This window comes from Falco rusticolus, chromosome 13 (genome assembly GCF_015220075.1).
Source record: "Falco rusticolus isolate bFalRus1 chromosome 13, bFalRus1.pri, whole genome shotgun sequence".
Lineage (NCBI taxonomy): Eukaryota > Metazoa > Chordata > Aves > Falconiformes > Falconidae > Falco > Falco rusticolus.
This window is the reverse complement of record NC_051199.1, coordinates 11,155,416-11,169,488: the sequence shown is the minus strand read 5'-3', so window position 1 is coordinate 11,169,488 and position 14,073 is coordinate 11,155,416. Positions and strand designations below refer to the sequence as shown.

General features: G+C 40.5%; 1 protein-coding gene across 3 annotated transcripts in view; it reads right to left on the bottom strand.

Annotated features, from left to right (window-relative positions):
• Positions 1–9,074, bottom strand: part of NYAP2 (neuronal tyrosine-phosphorylated phosphoinositide-3-kinase adaptor 2) — a 147,110-nt gene extending 138,036 nt beyond the window's left edge. The window contains exons 1-3 of one of the 3 annotated variants that reach the window (XM_037407458.1): positions 8,785–8,871; positions 8,040–8,537; positions 1,191–1,433 (exon numbers count right to left, since the gene is read on the bottom strand). In XM_037407458.1, coding sequence (XP_037263355.1) covers positions 1,191–1,396 — 206 coding nt within the window. In that variant the 5' untranslated portion in view covers positions 1,397–1,433; positions 8,040–8,537; positions 8,785–8,871. Of the gene's footprint in view, positions 1–1,190; positions 1,434–8,039 lie in introns of all 3 variants that reach the window. The other 2 variants (XM_037407461.1, XM_037407459.1) reach the window with 2 other exon arrangements.
• Positions 9,075–14,073: the final 4,999 nt, after the last annotated feature.

Genomic DNA, 14,073 nt, shown 5'->3' with positions numbered 1-14,073 from the left:
ATTTTGCTTATATATTTTTTTATAATTATGTATTTGCTTATATGCTTATAATAATAAACATTGCTTCTTTTCCCTCCTCTGTCAAACCGTATGTGCTGCTCTTTTCCTTTTAACAATTCATCAAAATTACCAGACTACCGAGGCATTGCTGGAACATTCACAGCACAGCATGTCTGTTATACCTGGATGTACAGTACCCAAGATATAGCATAAAATGTAATCACTTAAACTGAAATACAGAAGATTCATGCTGGGGGAAAAAATTCAAAGGACCTCCTATCAGGTTTTTTTATATGCCATTCATTTGCATATAAAAGTTTAACATTTTGATGGATGATTTACCTGTATTGCACAATTTTTCCTTCTCCTTGAGAAAATGCAAATTTTATATGCAAATATGTACATAATAAATATTTATATCTAAGCCATTCAACCTTCTTTTCCTCTCCAAAAGGCTGCAGAGTTTTCACTGCTATCCATTGGCACAAGAGGACAGGTCATGTGAGTGCTCCTCTCATTAACTGTCAATTAAAATCAATGGAATTGTTCAAGGAGAGCCATTATAGGGTTCTGCCCATCAGGGGCTTGATCCATTTTCCTTTAAATGATTGCAGTATTTTCACTGACTTCAGAGCATGCAGAATGGTGAGGAAATCATAAATAACAGATATATTATTTTGTAAAACCTCAGACAGCAATTTGAGACCTTTGAAAATTTACTGGATTTAAAATATCAACTCCAGGAGAGTCTACTTTGACCTGTGAGGCTGTCCCTGTCTTGCAAGAGCTCATGCACAAATACATCTTTGCAAAGTACACACTGTTCATCTAAAAGCATCTAAAAGCACTGAGTGAATAAGAACCTGTTTTCCACTAGATCCAGATCTCCTATTGCAAACACCTAAACTTTTTATTACAAATCACGCCTGCTGAAGATGCCACACATGCTCAAACTGAATACTTTTGGAAGGGAATACGCTCTTCCTTTGAGCGATGCAGAACTATTCAGTATCACATCTACACAACATAAAACATGTGCAATTTGCAGCCTGACATGGGCCAATGGTCTGTACTGCTTTAACCAGCAAGCTGCTTAGAAATCAACTGGTCTACACACATTTACCAGAGACCAAGCCCCTCACTGTTCATTCACTTTGCCAGACCACTCATCTTTTTATCAAAATATTTACCGTTTTATTGCTTCTTCTTGTTTTCGGCGTTTTTCACTCTTTTCTTTCAAGTAAGCCAGGTTTGTTTCATTCCTCATGCGATCATTCTCTCGAGCAATGTCTGATGCATTCTGTATAACCAAGCCATCATAGGCCTTCATCCCCAAATCTTCAATATACTGGAGAAAAGCGCCCAAAGTGACCTCCTCCTGATTAGAACTCATCATCTTGCAGGAGATAATGAACAAAGGAAAGCAACGTTTCCTGCAGGTTGAAAAACACATAATACCTTAATCAGTAGGAAAATAGCTTATGGTTTATGACAGCGAGATTGTGTCAATTGTAATTAACATCTCTGTAAGAGACATTTTTTTAGACTTTCTCCTGTCTAAAGGATAATAAACAAAGCAATTCAGAACACAGAACATTACTTGAGATGAGATAAAACCCAAGTCTCTTCTTCCAAGCAATGCAGATCCATCGAGTTATACATTCTTCAAATCCCAAACAGGTTTTCTCCCACCCCTTCCCTTTTCCTAATACCCTTCAGTTGCAATGACACTGACTTCCCTGGATCTCAGTTCGGATTGGACCGAAAAGGCTTCCATCCCAGGACAACAGGTCCTTTTTGTAGTTTAGATAAAGCTGCACCAAAGCAGATCACCAGACAAAATTCCTATTCTGCAGGATATTCCAAAGTTCAGGTGAAAAATACTGTTCCAGTTCTTGGAACAAAAAATTTCACAGTTTTCTTCAGGTTCAAAATCTGGAAAGAAATACTGTGGAATAGTTTCCTGTATTACTTAGTAACATAGATATGAGCCCATAAAACCTGGTCATCTGTTGCTCAACAGCTTGTTCACTTGAAGCTCCAAGAACGGACAAGAAATCCCAGCTGAGCTGGGACCTTCAGAACTCTAAAGGCCTTGAATTCTCCAAGCTTCCATACTTCTTTCACAGGTATTACAGCACCTCCAGCTAAGCAGCATGAAGCACAAACACACTTAGATCCCTAAGTCATTCTGCTCCATGGCAGGCAGCCTAAAAGCTCTCAGAAAGGCCCCAAAAGTTTTCCACTCAGCAGAGACCCCCTGCAAATTGTGAGAACTCTGGTGTATAGACACATCAGTAAATACTACAGGCAACTGAAGTCAAGGTATAATTTCAAGAAACATACTATGTAAATTATATGCAACTGGATTAACTACTTATTAAACAAGTAAAATAAAACTTTAATAAAACAGAATTGTGACATCTTATTTAAACAGTGATTATTGAATGTACTGAGACATAATTTTGCATGGCATTATCCTCACAGAGCCTTGTGAGGGGGGTCTTCACCTTACAAATGCTGAGTTGATGCAGAGAGTGACCGAGTGACACACCAGCAGACCTGGCAGCAGAACTCAGCCTCTCTAAGGCATGTTTGCTTCTTCACTACTACAGCATCCTTCCCTTCCCCGAAGAAGGATGGTGTGACTTCTCGGAATGAGCCTGAGAACCATGCCAGCACTGCACCTAAAAGTGATCTTACTGAATAGACAACAAGTATCCTGTCTCCACACAGATTTTAGGGGCAGAGTTCCTGTGTAATCAGCATCCAAAAATCTTTTCTCCATTTCCTAATATATGGCCATAATTCTAATGTATTACACTGCTGGGCAAGCAAAATTCTGATAACAGTAGGCAGTGATTCTAAAAAAAAAAAAAAAATAATATTTTTTTTAAAAAAAAGCTCTTGTAGATTCTAGCAACCCACTCTGGGCTTTCAGACACACCCCTGAACACGAGAGTGAAATGATTTTACATCCATAGAGTAAGCAACCTGCCAGGGATGAAAAGAAAAGAGAGAGATATTTTTCTACCCTTTAATTTTTTTTTTCCTGTTTTTGATCACTTGAAGTGGCAATGGCAAGAAGCAGCTGGTTTCAGGCAGTTAATGCTTAAAAAGAACACCAATATTTTTTTCCCATTATTCTCAGTGTCTCTATACTGAAATTATTTCTGTACAACGGTAACCTCACTGTTAAAATCATGAAGATTCAGAGGATGCAAAAGATTTGCTCCTATCATCTCTTCTACCTCCCAAGACAACCTTTTCTATCAGCTAAGCCTGAACATGAGTGTAAGGCTGATGTTCAGGGTCACTAAATTGATCTTTAAGTATTTTCAGGCATGGGTATCAGTATCTCCTACTAATCCCTGCAGGGTAAAACCAGTGAAGGAGGTCTTAGTGCAGCCCAATGTGCATGCATGCAATTTCACAGAGCTTTCACTTTGGAAGTGGCTAGAACTCCACTGGGTTGGAATATGCATTGAGCCATTCTATATATTCACCAATAGTGGTACAGCATCTGCAAAGGAGTGAATTGTGAAGCTGACAATGAGCTAAACAGACTCTATCAATGTTACTGATGCTTCAGTAGACATTTTTGACCAGTTCCTAACTTTTCTGATTAACAAAAGTAAGTCCAGATACCATAGTCCTTCCTAAGAATCTCTGTCTACAGCCTGATTGAAGCCTACCTACCTGATTAAATGCTAACAAACAATGCTAACAAAATAGACAGCTCTAACTCCACTGTCTCTGAACTGCACAAATGATATGTGCCTTTTGATGGTTAAAGTCTGGGTAATTTCCCCAGTAGATGGCTATTTCACTTTATTTTCCATTTTGGACTTTCAGTAAAGCCTAGTTTCTGTGTATGTTGAATTAAATTCAGATAAACCTGTACAACAAAGAACCCCCACCCTAGCCACCTTAATGGCAGTTTTACTACTGATTTCTCCAGTGACTTCTCCTGAAATATAATGTGAAATTTTATACTGAAGATAACTTCATCAGGCTTTCAATAAATGCAGTTCTGATCCGTTTTTCCCTGAGACATACAGAGCTTGATCTGCTTCATACTTTCTTTTAGGACACCACCACCGCATATTTTTTTTCTCATTGTTTCTCTTTCTTTTTTGAGGTCAAAATTGAGCTGACATTGAAAGATATGCTGAATCTCATTTTATTATATTTACTTTTCACACGAGAGGATAAAGTCATTCCAATTGCAAAAGGACTGAAATAAAAAAGCCTTTATTCTGCTGCATGCACTGACCAGATACTTTATATGCTTGTTTATCACTGATGTTTCCTATTACTAATCTCATGCAGAATGACAGACTATTTAATAAACAGATCAAGTTATATTCTTTGTCCTAACAGGGGTCCAATCCTGCAACAGTACTGAGCAACTGTAGCTACTGAAGTCCCACTGTGACTGTTGATGCTTGCATGCTCATAACACCAAATTCAGTTTGGGGTACTCCTGGAGGGGGTTGCAGCTCTCCTAGGTATTTCAAAACCTTGAATCGGCTCTTATGGCACTAACTCTGAAAAACATCTATACAAGTCACAAGCATTTTTTGGATCAAAACCCATGTACCTCCTGCATGCATGGTATTTTACAGCCACATTGCATTTAATAATATTGGATAGTTGTGCATGATATGCTTAAACAGGGAATAAAAATGCAAACAGCTGGAGCAAAAAGCCTAACTAATTACTGTAAACATTTTTACAGTATTAGTATTCCCTATACAGCACATTAGGACCAATTTTATTTACAGGTATTAATGCCACTTCAGAGATACTATCTTACCTTAATAAATGTGCTTTATAACTGCAACAGGCTGCAAACAATACATGTGGCCCACTGAGTCCCATGCATTGCTTCTTGTCACCCTCCTTGGAAAATGTGTGGACAGCACTGATCAACTTTTGATCAAAGGTTCTGCTGACTGGTAAACTCAGGCAGTGAGCAATTCCCAACCATCTGCCAGGGCAGATACAAGTACAAGCATGCGTTCTGTTTTGAGTACATTTATAGTTGATTAAAAATATGTAAATGCAAGTTGTAGGTGAGGCACCACCATTTTGGTACTCCTAACATGCCTACTGTGGTCAGGTATTTTGTTAGCTGATAACAAGGACCATGTAGAGTCACCTGTGTATTTGCAATCAAATTATTTTCAGTGCATTTTATTTTCTGAAACCAAGCAACCCTAGAAAATTATAACTGGGAGTTGCTCTGTTTGGGAGATTCTTTTGACACTCCTTTCTCTTCTCCTCCTCATTGTGAAGGAACAGAAGGAGACAGCAGGGAGGAGGAAAAGCCCTGGATTTCAGCTATTGAAGGCAGCATACTGAGAAGTCAACAAAAATTGATTGGAGGAACTTTGTGGCGAGTGTTCACTGAACATGAATATGTTTGGAAATTCACCTGAGTGCAGGGACATAAAGAAAGAGTTTTCCAACATGTTCACCTTGCCTCTTGAAGGTCAAACTAACACTACCTGAAACCTCATTGAGGAAAAAAAAAAAAAAAAAAAAAAAGAAAAGAAAACAAGCCAACCATGCTACTGGCACCTGCCCCTCCAGGTATCCCCAGATCAGAGGGATATTGGCAAAGGAGCACAGAGCAGCTCGCACTGTCGTGGCCCAGGCAATCAGCTGTCAGCATGGGAGGAGTAAAGCAAGCGAGAATAATTTTTTTTTCTTCCCTGCCAGTGCATCTGGTTTACTGGCAAGGGCAAGCAATCCCTTTACTGGTTTGGCTAGAAATATTTACATAACTAAATTCAAGATCTTTGTATCGATTCAGACAAAAATTCTGTGGGAGAATAATGCATTGTGCTTCATGAGACTGTTGCATACCTTACTTCTAATGTAACTCTTTGCTCTGATGCCAAACACATAGCATTCTTGGTCAAACCCAAACCACCTCCTTTTCATATGATCAGTGTGCAAAAATATTGAATTAAGAATGAGGACTAATCGACCCAGTATCACAGTATCAAAGCAATGCTATACATTCATATTCAGACATGTAGTTCTCCCTCTTATTCACATGAGGATCCCCAAAATATCAGTTGCTTTTCAGCATGCTTGACAGCCATAAGCTGCAGCTGTGCTGCATTGAAAATTGGCAATGCTGAAATTAAACTGAAGGAGCTTTTAAAAGTAATGACAAAGGCACTGATTGCCTTCTTCCAAACCATCGTGATTTTTTTTTTTTTTAAATTAACATAGGAGAACACAGCTTGGAAACACAAGAGTGGGGTTGCCCGTAGTCCTGAGTCCAACCCCTAATTTATAAAGGTCTACCCATCTCTCCAGTCCTGCCAGTCTCCCTTCCAAATACTGTCTCCTCTCTTTAAGAACACATCTTCTTTCTCATTACCTGTCAATTTCCTCCACTAAATTCAGTATATCGGAAGGATTCTGCACAAGTCAGGGGTGCTAATCAGCCATTCAACCCTTGAGTTTGAGCTGTGCATTCTAGTTGCATGCAAGGCAGTAACAGCAAAGTAGGCAGACCAGCCATATCCAATTTTCATAAACTGCTGACCACAGCATCACTAATAAGGACCTAATGGTATTGGATGTACAAAGAATACTTTCACTGCAACCAAGAAAAAATTCAATGATGGAAAAACGTACTAGAGGCTACTTTGCAGAACTCTCTCTCTTATCATAACTGTGCCTTACACCAAGCGAGCTTTGAAATACCTAAACAGTTGAATGTGATGAGACAAATTACTAAGACATGCTTTTTAGAGTTGCATTCCCTGCTCATTCTTAACAATGAGCTGGCATAACTGTTTTCACACACAGTGATGCATTCAATTCTAATGTCAAAGAAGAAAGACCTTCTGAAATAGGCTGCAGGTTTCCTACTATCTATTAATTGACAACTTTTAAAGCAGATATTTAAAGAAAAACAGCCATTACACTCATTTGAAAGTACAAAATATACTTTGTATTTTGACTGAAATTACAGATTATATACCTTCTCCTCATTATACTGCTCTAGCACTTGGGTGAAATCATTGAAGCTAAGCCGTGCCAAGCCCTTCACTTAAAGAGGTTAGAAGTGGCTCCTTCAGTAGAATGAAAATGTTATTGCATGCGTTTAAAGAAATAGTCTGTTTCTATAGACGACCCACCCTTCATAGGGAAAAGTTATGCTCCCTGTAGTTTTAAGAACTGAAAAAAAATTCCCTGAGCCTTGCATTTTGGCTCCCTTATTAGTGCCTTTTGAAAAGGGAAAAGGTCTTTGCTAACAATGACTCCTCTATGACTCCAGAATGTAGAGAGCTGTTGTTTACTTTGCAATACAGTAATACTTTTATCACTTTTATCTCCTGAGGAAAATAATGCTTCCCCCTAATCACACTGATCTTGGACAATTACAAATCTAGATTCAGAATAGATAACACTTAAAGTGCAATTCTGACATTATATCATCCCAGCATTATGCAGAAGGCTTATGAACAACAAGAAAAAAATAAAACCACAAAACACACACATTTTATATACAAACAGGAGTGCATTTGAACTCAGAGGAAAGAGTGAGCTTCTTGCTGAAGGATGTATTTTTTTCTTCCTCCTTAAGAAAATGAAATGGAGATTTCACTACCACCAACATCATGTTAAGATGCTGTAAAATATTAATGGTGCAGTGGGTCTGATAAGTAACTAACACAGATGTTAGAAATTATTTCAATTAATTCATCAGAAAATAGCAAAGAATGTTTTTTTATTATTTAACAGTGCTTTTTACAAACAAAAAAAGAAATCCAGATGCAAAATGTCTCCATTACAAGCACAGTCAACATGTGAAGTACACAAAAACAGTGAAATAGACTTCATCTTTTAGGTTAGCAATGGCTTGATTAATCCCTTCTAAAAATACATGCAATTTCATCATTATGCATTCTGACTACTCATTATTTCATTTTGTAATATTATTTTTTTCATTCTAATCAGCACCATATTTTATTAGCATGCTTATATAATGTATTAAAATATGTACGTACCAAAATTTAAGTCCACGGGGACTGCTAAGTGCAATAATCAAAGGTGACTTTTGCCTGTAAAAGCCCTTTCCTGTGGTTATCTCAGTGCAGTCGGAAGGGATATTTCAGCACCATAAGAAATAGATTTGCAGTTAGGTTCAGTTTTTTCTTCAGTTAAAGTGCATTAAATCTTGTTGGCAAAACTGCCCAGATTGTAGAATTCGACATCACTATAAGTCAGTGTGTTACATTACAGATCTTCTTAGCATACAATTAAAATGACATGGAAAGTTTGGCTTTTAAAAAATGCAGTGGCAAGAGAAGACAGGTGCTTGCTTCTTTAAATCCACATTCAGAGAAGAGAGGGCACAGATAATGGGAGGGTAAAAACAACACCCTGCTTGGAGGTCCAGCAGAGAAGAAACTGGATGATTTTTACCCACTTTACAACACAGAAGATTACAGCACCATCATATGCACTAACACAGAGATTTCTAAGGTGCCTCATTTGAATATGTTCTGTGGAGACAAAAAGAAAGGAATATAAGGAATAGAAAACATCCTATCCAAATGGCTTCTTGCAGCAGGAAAGATGCTCGGTCTCTCATTGCCACTTAGATACAGAAGGTCTGAGGCAGTCTAGCTCGTGGCATCGTCTCTCTCTCTCTCCCCCGTGACTACAGGCAGGCTTGCTCTCTCCAACTGCCTTAGTCTGTTGGTGCTGCTGTTGATTAATCAGGGATTCTCAAACAAAGAGCAAGCCTACCTTCGGGTGCCAGCAGGACTGTGGGGCTCCTCTCCTGCCGCAATCCGGCTGCCCTGACCCCCCGCGCAGCCACATCCTAGCACCTCGGACAGCTCCCCCGCGCTAGGCCCATCGCCGGGGCGGCGGCGGCGGCGGCGGCGCCCGGAGCGCGGCAGCCGCTTCGGTCCTCGGCGCCGGGGCTGGGGCGCCCGGCAGAGCCGCCTAGCTAGGCACAGTCTCTGAGCTCCACTGCACTGAAGTCTGATTAGCAAATAATCCAGTGGGAAAAAAAACAATCTGCATGAACGGCACTGTACATCACATTTAGGCTATAGGTAGGAACGAATATGAAACAACGCCCTTCCCCCCTCCTTCTCCCTTCCCAAAAAAAGAGATTGTTCTTCCACGAAGAATGTGTCAGTTAACCTTTAGCCCATGTTATGGCTCAAGGAAATGAGCAGCCACTTAAAAGGAAGATCTAAGCCTCAGTTTGATACCTCATATTGATGTATCTTTTGCACTCACCCTCACTGAAAAGCAGTGCAAGGCACACAATTACTGCTGACGCAGATTAGACTGCTGCTTGGGGAAAGAGGGGAGGAGCTTCTTAACCTCATCAAAACAACCTCCCACCACCTGCTCCCATTGCACGAGAACAAAACTATGCTACTCGGACAGAACAAGCGTGACATTTACGCTGGTTTACTTATATCGATACGTGCACTCTGGAAAGAAGCATTCTGTTTTGAAAAACATTCAGGGTGAAACTACACAGTTTTACGCTCATCCAGAATATGTGAATGTGATGGTTTGGAAGAAAACGTTCCCTTTTTTTCTGAACTGGATCTATCTGTGTTATAGCTCCTCCTTGCAGAGTATGTGCAGTTTTGCTTTCTCTCCCCCAAACCTGCAGCCTGGACACAAAGCAAAAGCATTCATTCCCTGTGCAAAAGCCAGTAAAAGCGGCGATGTCTGAATGCTCACAGAATGCGTTACCTTATTGTTACATGCCATTTCATCCTTCCTCCTTTAAGTTAGAGACATTTTTTTTCTTGCATAAATCTTGATTCTGATGCTACAACAACAACTGAATTTATTTCTAAAACTAATAACAGAAATTAACGTCATGGAATAAAGTCCTTTCAAAGTAATGCATGTTCCCACAAAAAGCAGTGCTACTACACCAGCAAGACCTTGCCTACAGAGCACAGAACTTCCTGAAGATTTACTAACCCCTGACTGGAATGTCAATATTACCTCACATTCAAGAGCACTCAAGATAGCCACCTAGCCACACTGCAAAACATGGTGACCTCCTCCAAGCAGCAGTGGCCAACACTGACATTGGAACTGCAGCCTGAAAAAAGCCTGCTCCTAAAACTCTCTCATATTCACTAGCAACTTGCTCACTGCTCACTGTAACAGCATACGTACTAGCACACCTCTTGCAAGGTGAAACAGGGCAGTGAAGCTCCACAGAACATCTCCAAGAGAGAGACCTTTTCAAAAGGGTGCTTTAAGAAGGATAACAAAGACAGAAGAACATGGTTTGCAGATATGGAGGGTTTTTCTTTTTGTCAGGGAAAAAGGTCTGGAAAGGAAGTATCTACGGTGTAGAAGAACTAGAGGCAGTCCTGGGAGGAGACTTCTTTCCCTAGCCCAGAAGCTAGCCCACTGCTTCTGGTTTTTTCCTTCCTTGAAGGATACCTTAAGAAGAGCTGTGGCTGTGTGGTAATTGGGGAATTCTTTGATTTTCATCAATTGGAGATTCCTGACACATAATAGCCTCTTATTTCCAATACTCCTTCAGAATTAAAGACCTTCCTTATCACTGCTCCAAGTCATACTCCAAAAATAGAGAAATTGCCCAGTCAGATTTCTTTCCATGTTTCTTTAGCATGTCACTGTAGTCATTACAACTTCATAAGCAATTTGAAGAACTACAAATTTTAAGCCACAAGTGAGAAACACTTGGCTATGCCGTCACCACATGGTCCATCCCAGTAACTGAACTCACTCAGATACAATCACTTTACAGATTACCTATGTTATCACACCTTTTGGCAATTTCCATATCTTATCATTCTTGCACCAAGGTTCCTTGGGACCATATCTCTATCAGCTATGGAAGGAAATGTCCATTTTTACTTTCAATAGCACTGGGGGAAGGACACTGGGGGATATCATGACCTCTGCAAGGCTAGCTGTTCCATTCCTGGTTAAAACACAGAAAAGTCTTTCATCTGCCTCCACAGCCAGATAGCATCAATCCAGGAAAAAAGCACCTACAGAAATCAATCGTGGGACTTTCTATGTGGATGGCAGAAGAATTGGATCAAAACTCAGGTAACATGTTTTGTCCTTCCCCCACCCCCACCGCCCATGCCAAGCTTCTTATAGAACAGTGCTATGTCATCTTTAAACATGTTTAATGACAAACCTAATTAAGCTGTGACTGGCTTTCACTCCTTAGTTATAAAAGAGGCCTAATCAGTACAAACATTGGCACCTCCACAAATTAGTACCTCTGTTCTCATGTTGCAGAGGTGCACACCTGGCTTCCTGGTCTCTGAACAGCTAGCAGTGGAAAACCATTCATTCCTCACAGTAGCTGCCAATCCCCATCTCCTTTGCTCCACATCCCTCCTGGAGGTTACAACTACACAGAATTCTGGCAGATGTAGATTATTTGCACTCGCTTTGAATTTCTTAAAAACTTGTACAAGGCTTCATTACATAGCATGTAGATGAACCCATTTTATTTGTTTATTTATGTGTATGTACACGCTCACAAACACACATAAATATACATAAAGACAGGGAGAGACATTACTTGACCTGTGGTTGGCATTTGCACACTGGAAAAAGAGAAGATGAACAACCTGCTGTGGAAATGCACCCTGGCAACTACTCAGTCTTGAAACAGTTACGCTATACTACAGTCTCTGCTTGGCCATGCTGTAAGTAGGCTGGAAGCACACACTATATAACAAGAAGGCGGCAGACCTCTGCAGGAGGCTCCTTTGCCAAGGGGATGACAAGCCCCTTTCAGGCTCAGAGACAAGTGGATTTATAAGGCCTGAAGACTGCAGGCAGCAGAGACAAAGAGCTTTCAAGAGGAAGAGAATATTCATTTAAGATGTTAACTGACCTTGGTGACTGAGAAAGACTGCCTGCCTGTCCCTGAAGTAAGGGAAGCTTGAGGAAAAATGGATTAGGGTTCAGTGCTAAGTGCTACTGACTCAGTCTCTGCTTGGTTGGTGAACAGAGGAGGAAGGCTCTCCAAGAAAATGAAACACTATTGTTTTCAAGTCAACCCTGTAACACCTGACTTGATGCAGGGACCTTATGAATTTTTTTACTTTTATGAGGGTCAAAAAGGAAAGGTTTCTTCACTTCAAATGCACCACCCCCCAGATAATTTGAAGCTTCTCCTGAGAAGGCAGTCACATGGTAGATTTTTATATATGACCTCCAGGCCGTAGACGAAGAGGTCTGTGAATGGAAACTCCATAAGAGCTAGAACCCCTGAAATTAAAACCAGAAATTAAGGACTTAAACCTAGGAATTCCTGACATTTAAAGAAAGGGAGTGTGATATCTGTGTACCCAAACTCCGCATCCCAGTGAATGGGAAGAGAGGGGCTACTGAACAAGAACTGTCCACACAGCAACCAAATGAGACAGGGTTCCAGGTTTATCAAGCCAAGCTCATCACAGGGTAAGCTACAGGTTGGCAGTTTACTGACACTTACAAATACAAGACCATCAAGATGTTGACTTTGGCTAATTAACACATCCTATGGCTAAGATAAGCTAAACTTGTTGTGCTTATTTCTCCTTTACTCTGCTTCCTTAGCTTCAATTACTTTTTCCTGCCCCCTGTGTGCTTAGCCCTGATTCTTAGTTTCTATTATCCCAGGCTGCAATTGCTCTAGCCACTTCATGCCCCTTGCAGTATGGATGCCTTGCCTGATCTGGCCACATCTCTTAACCTAGGCTTTGCTACTATCCTTGACCTTTCCAGCAGTTTTATTTGGCTTTTCTTGACTCCAACACCTGGTATCTCATTCTAATCGGTCCAAACTGATTAGGACATGCAACACTACAGGCTTGGAGAAGTGGTTGCAAAGCTGCCTGGTGGAGAAGGACCCGGGGGTGCTGGTTGACAGCCAGCTGAACATGAGCCAGCAGTGTTCCCAGGTGGCCAAGAAGGCCAATAGCATCCTGGCTTGTATCCAAAACAGTGTGGCCCGCAGATCAAGAGAAGTGATCATCCCCCTTGATCAAGAGAAGTGATCAACCAGTACTTAGCACTGGTGAAGCTACATCTCAAATACTGTGCTCAGGTTTGGGTCTCTCACTTCAAGAGGGACATGGAGATGCTGGAGCATGTCCAGTAAAGGGCAATGAAGCTGATGAAGTGTCCGGAGCACAATTCTTATGAGGAGCAGCTGAGGGAACTGGAATTGGTTAGTCTGGAGGTGAGAAGACTCAGGGGGGATCTTATTGCTCTCTACAACTACCTGAAAGGAAGTTGTAGGTGGGTGGGTGTAGGTTTCTCCCAGATCACAAGCAACAGAACAAGAGAAAATGGCCTCAAGTTATGCCAGGGAGGTTTAGATTGGGTATTAGAAAAAAATTTTTGACTGAAAGGGTGGTGAAGCATTGGAACAGGCTGCCCAGGGTTGTGGTGGAATTACCATCCCTGGAGGTATTTAAAAAATACATAGATGTGGTGCTTAGTGACATGGTTTAGTGACAGACTTGGAAGTCCTGGGTTTATGTTTGGACTTGATGATCTCAAAGGTCTTTTCCAATCTAAATGATTCTATGACCAAGTTAATTGTCTTAATTTCATTATAAAACAATAGTTTCCTCGCAGAGACTATCATCATTCTCATATGAGTGAGGCAAGTGAAATTTTCAATGACAGTCTATCCTATGCTGCATCTTAAGTCGTGGTTTAGCAATCACTATGATGAGCCTTTAGCACTGAATTGTGCACACATGAAAAAAGCTGCTTAGATTTTTATTTGGTTTTAAACCTGAGTTAATAAATATGTTAAAACAGCAGTGGGTTAATTCGAGAAAAATGTATAGAAAACAAACTACATGCAAAATCAAGCAGTGCTCACCATAACCTTGACCTTTAAGCAGCTTTCTCAGATTTGGTTTGTTTATGCTCTTAGTATCCAACTATGATCATAGTAAGCGAAGTGAAAACCTAAGGATCTATTTGCTAGATACGCTGAAATACTAAATTAAGCATTCAAGGCCACTTTTCCCAAATTATTCCACTCCATGCCCC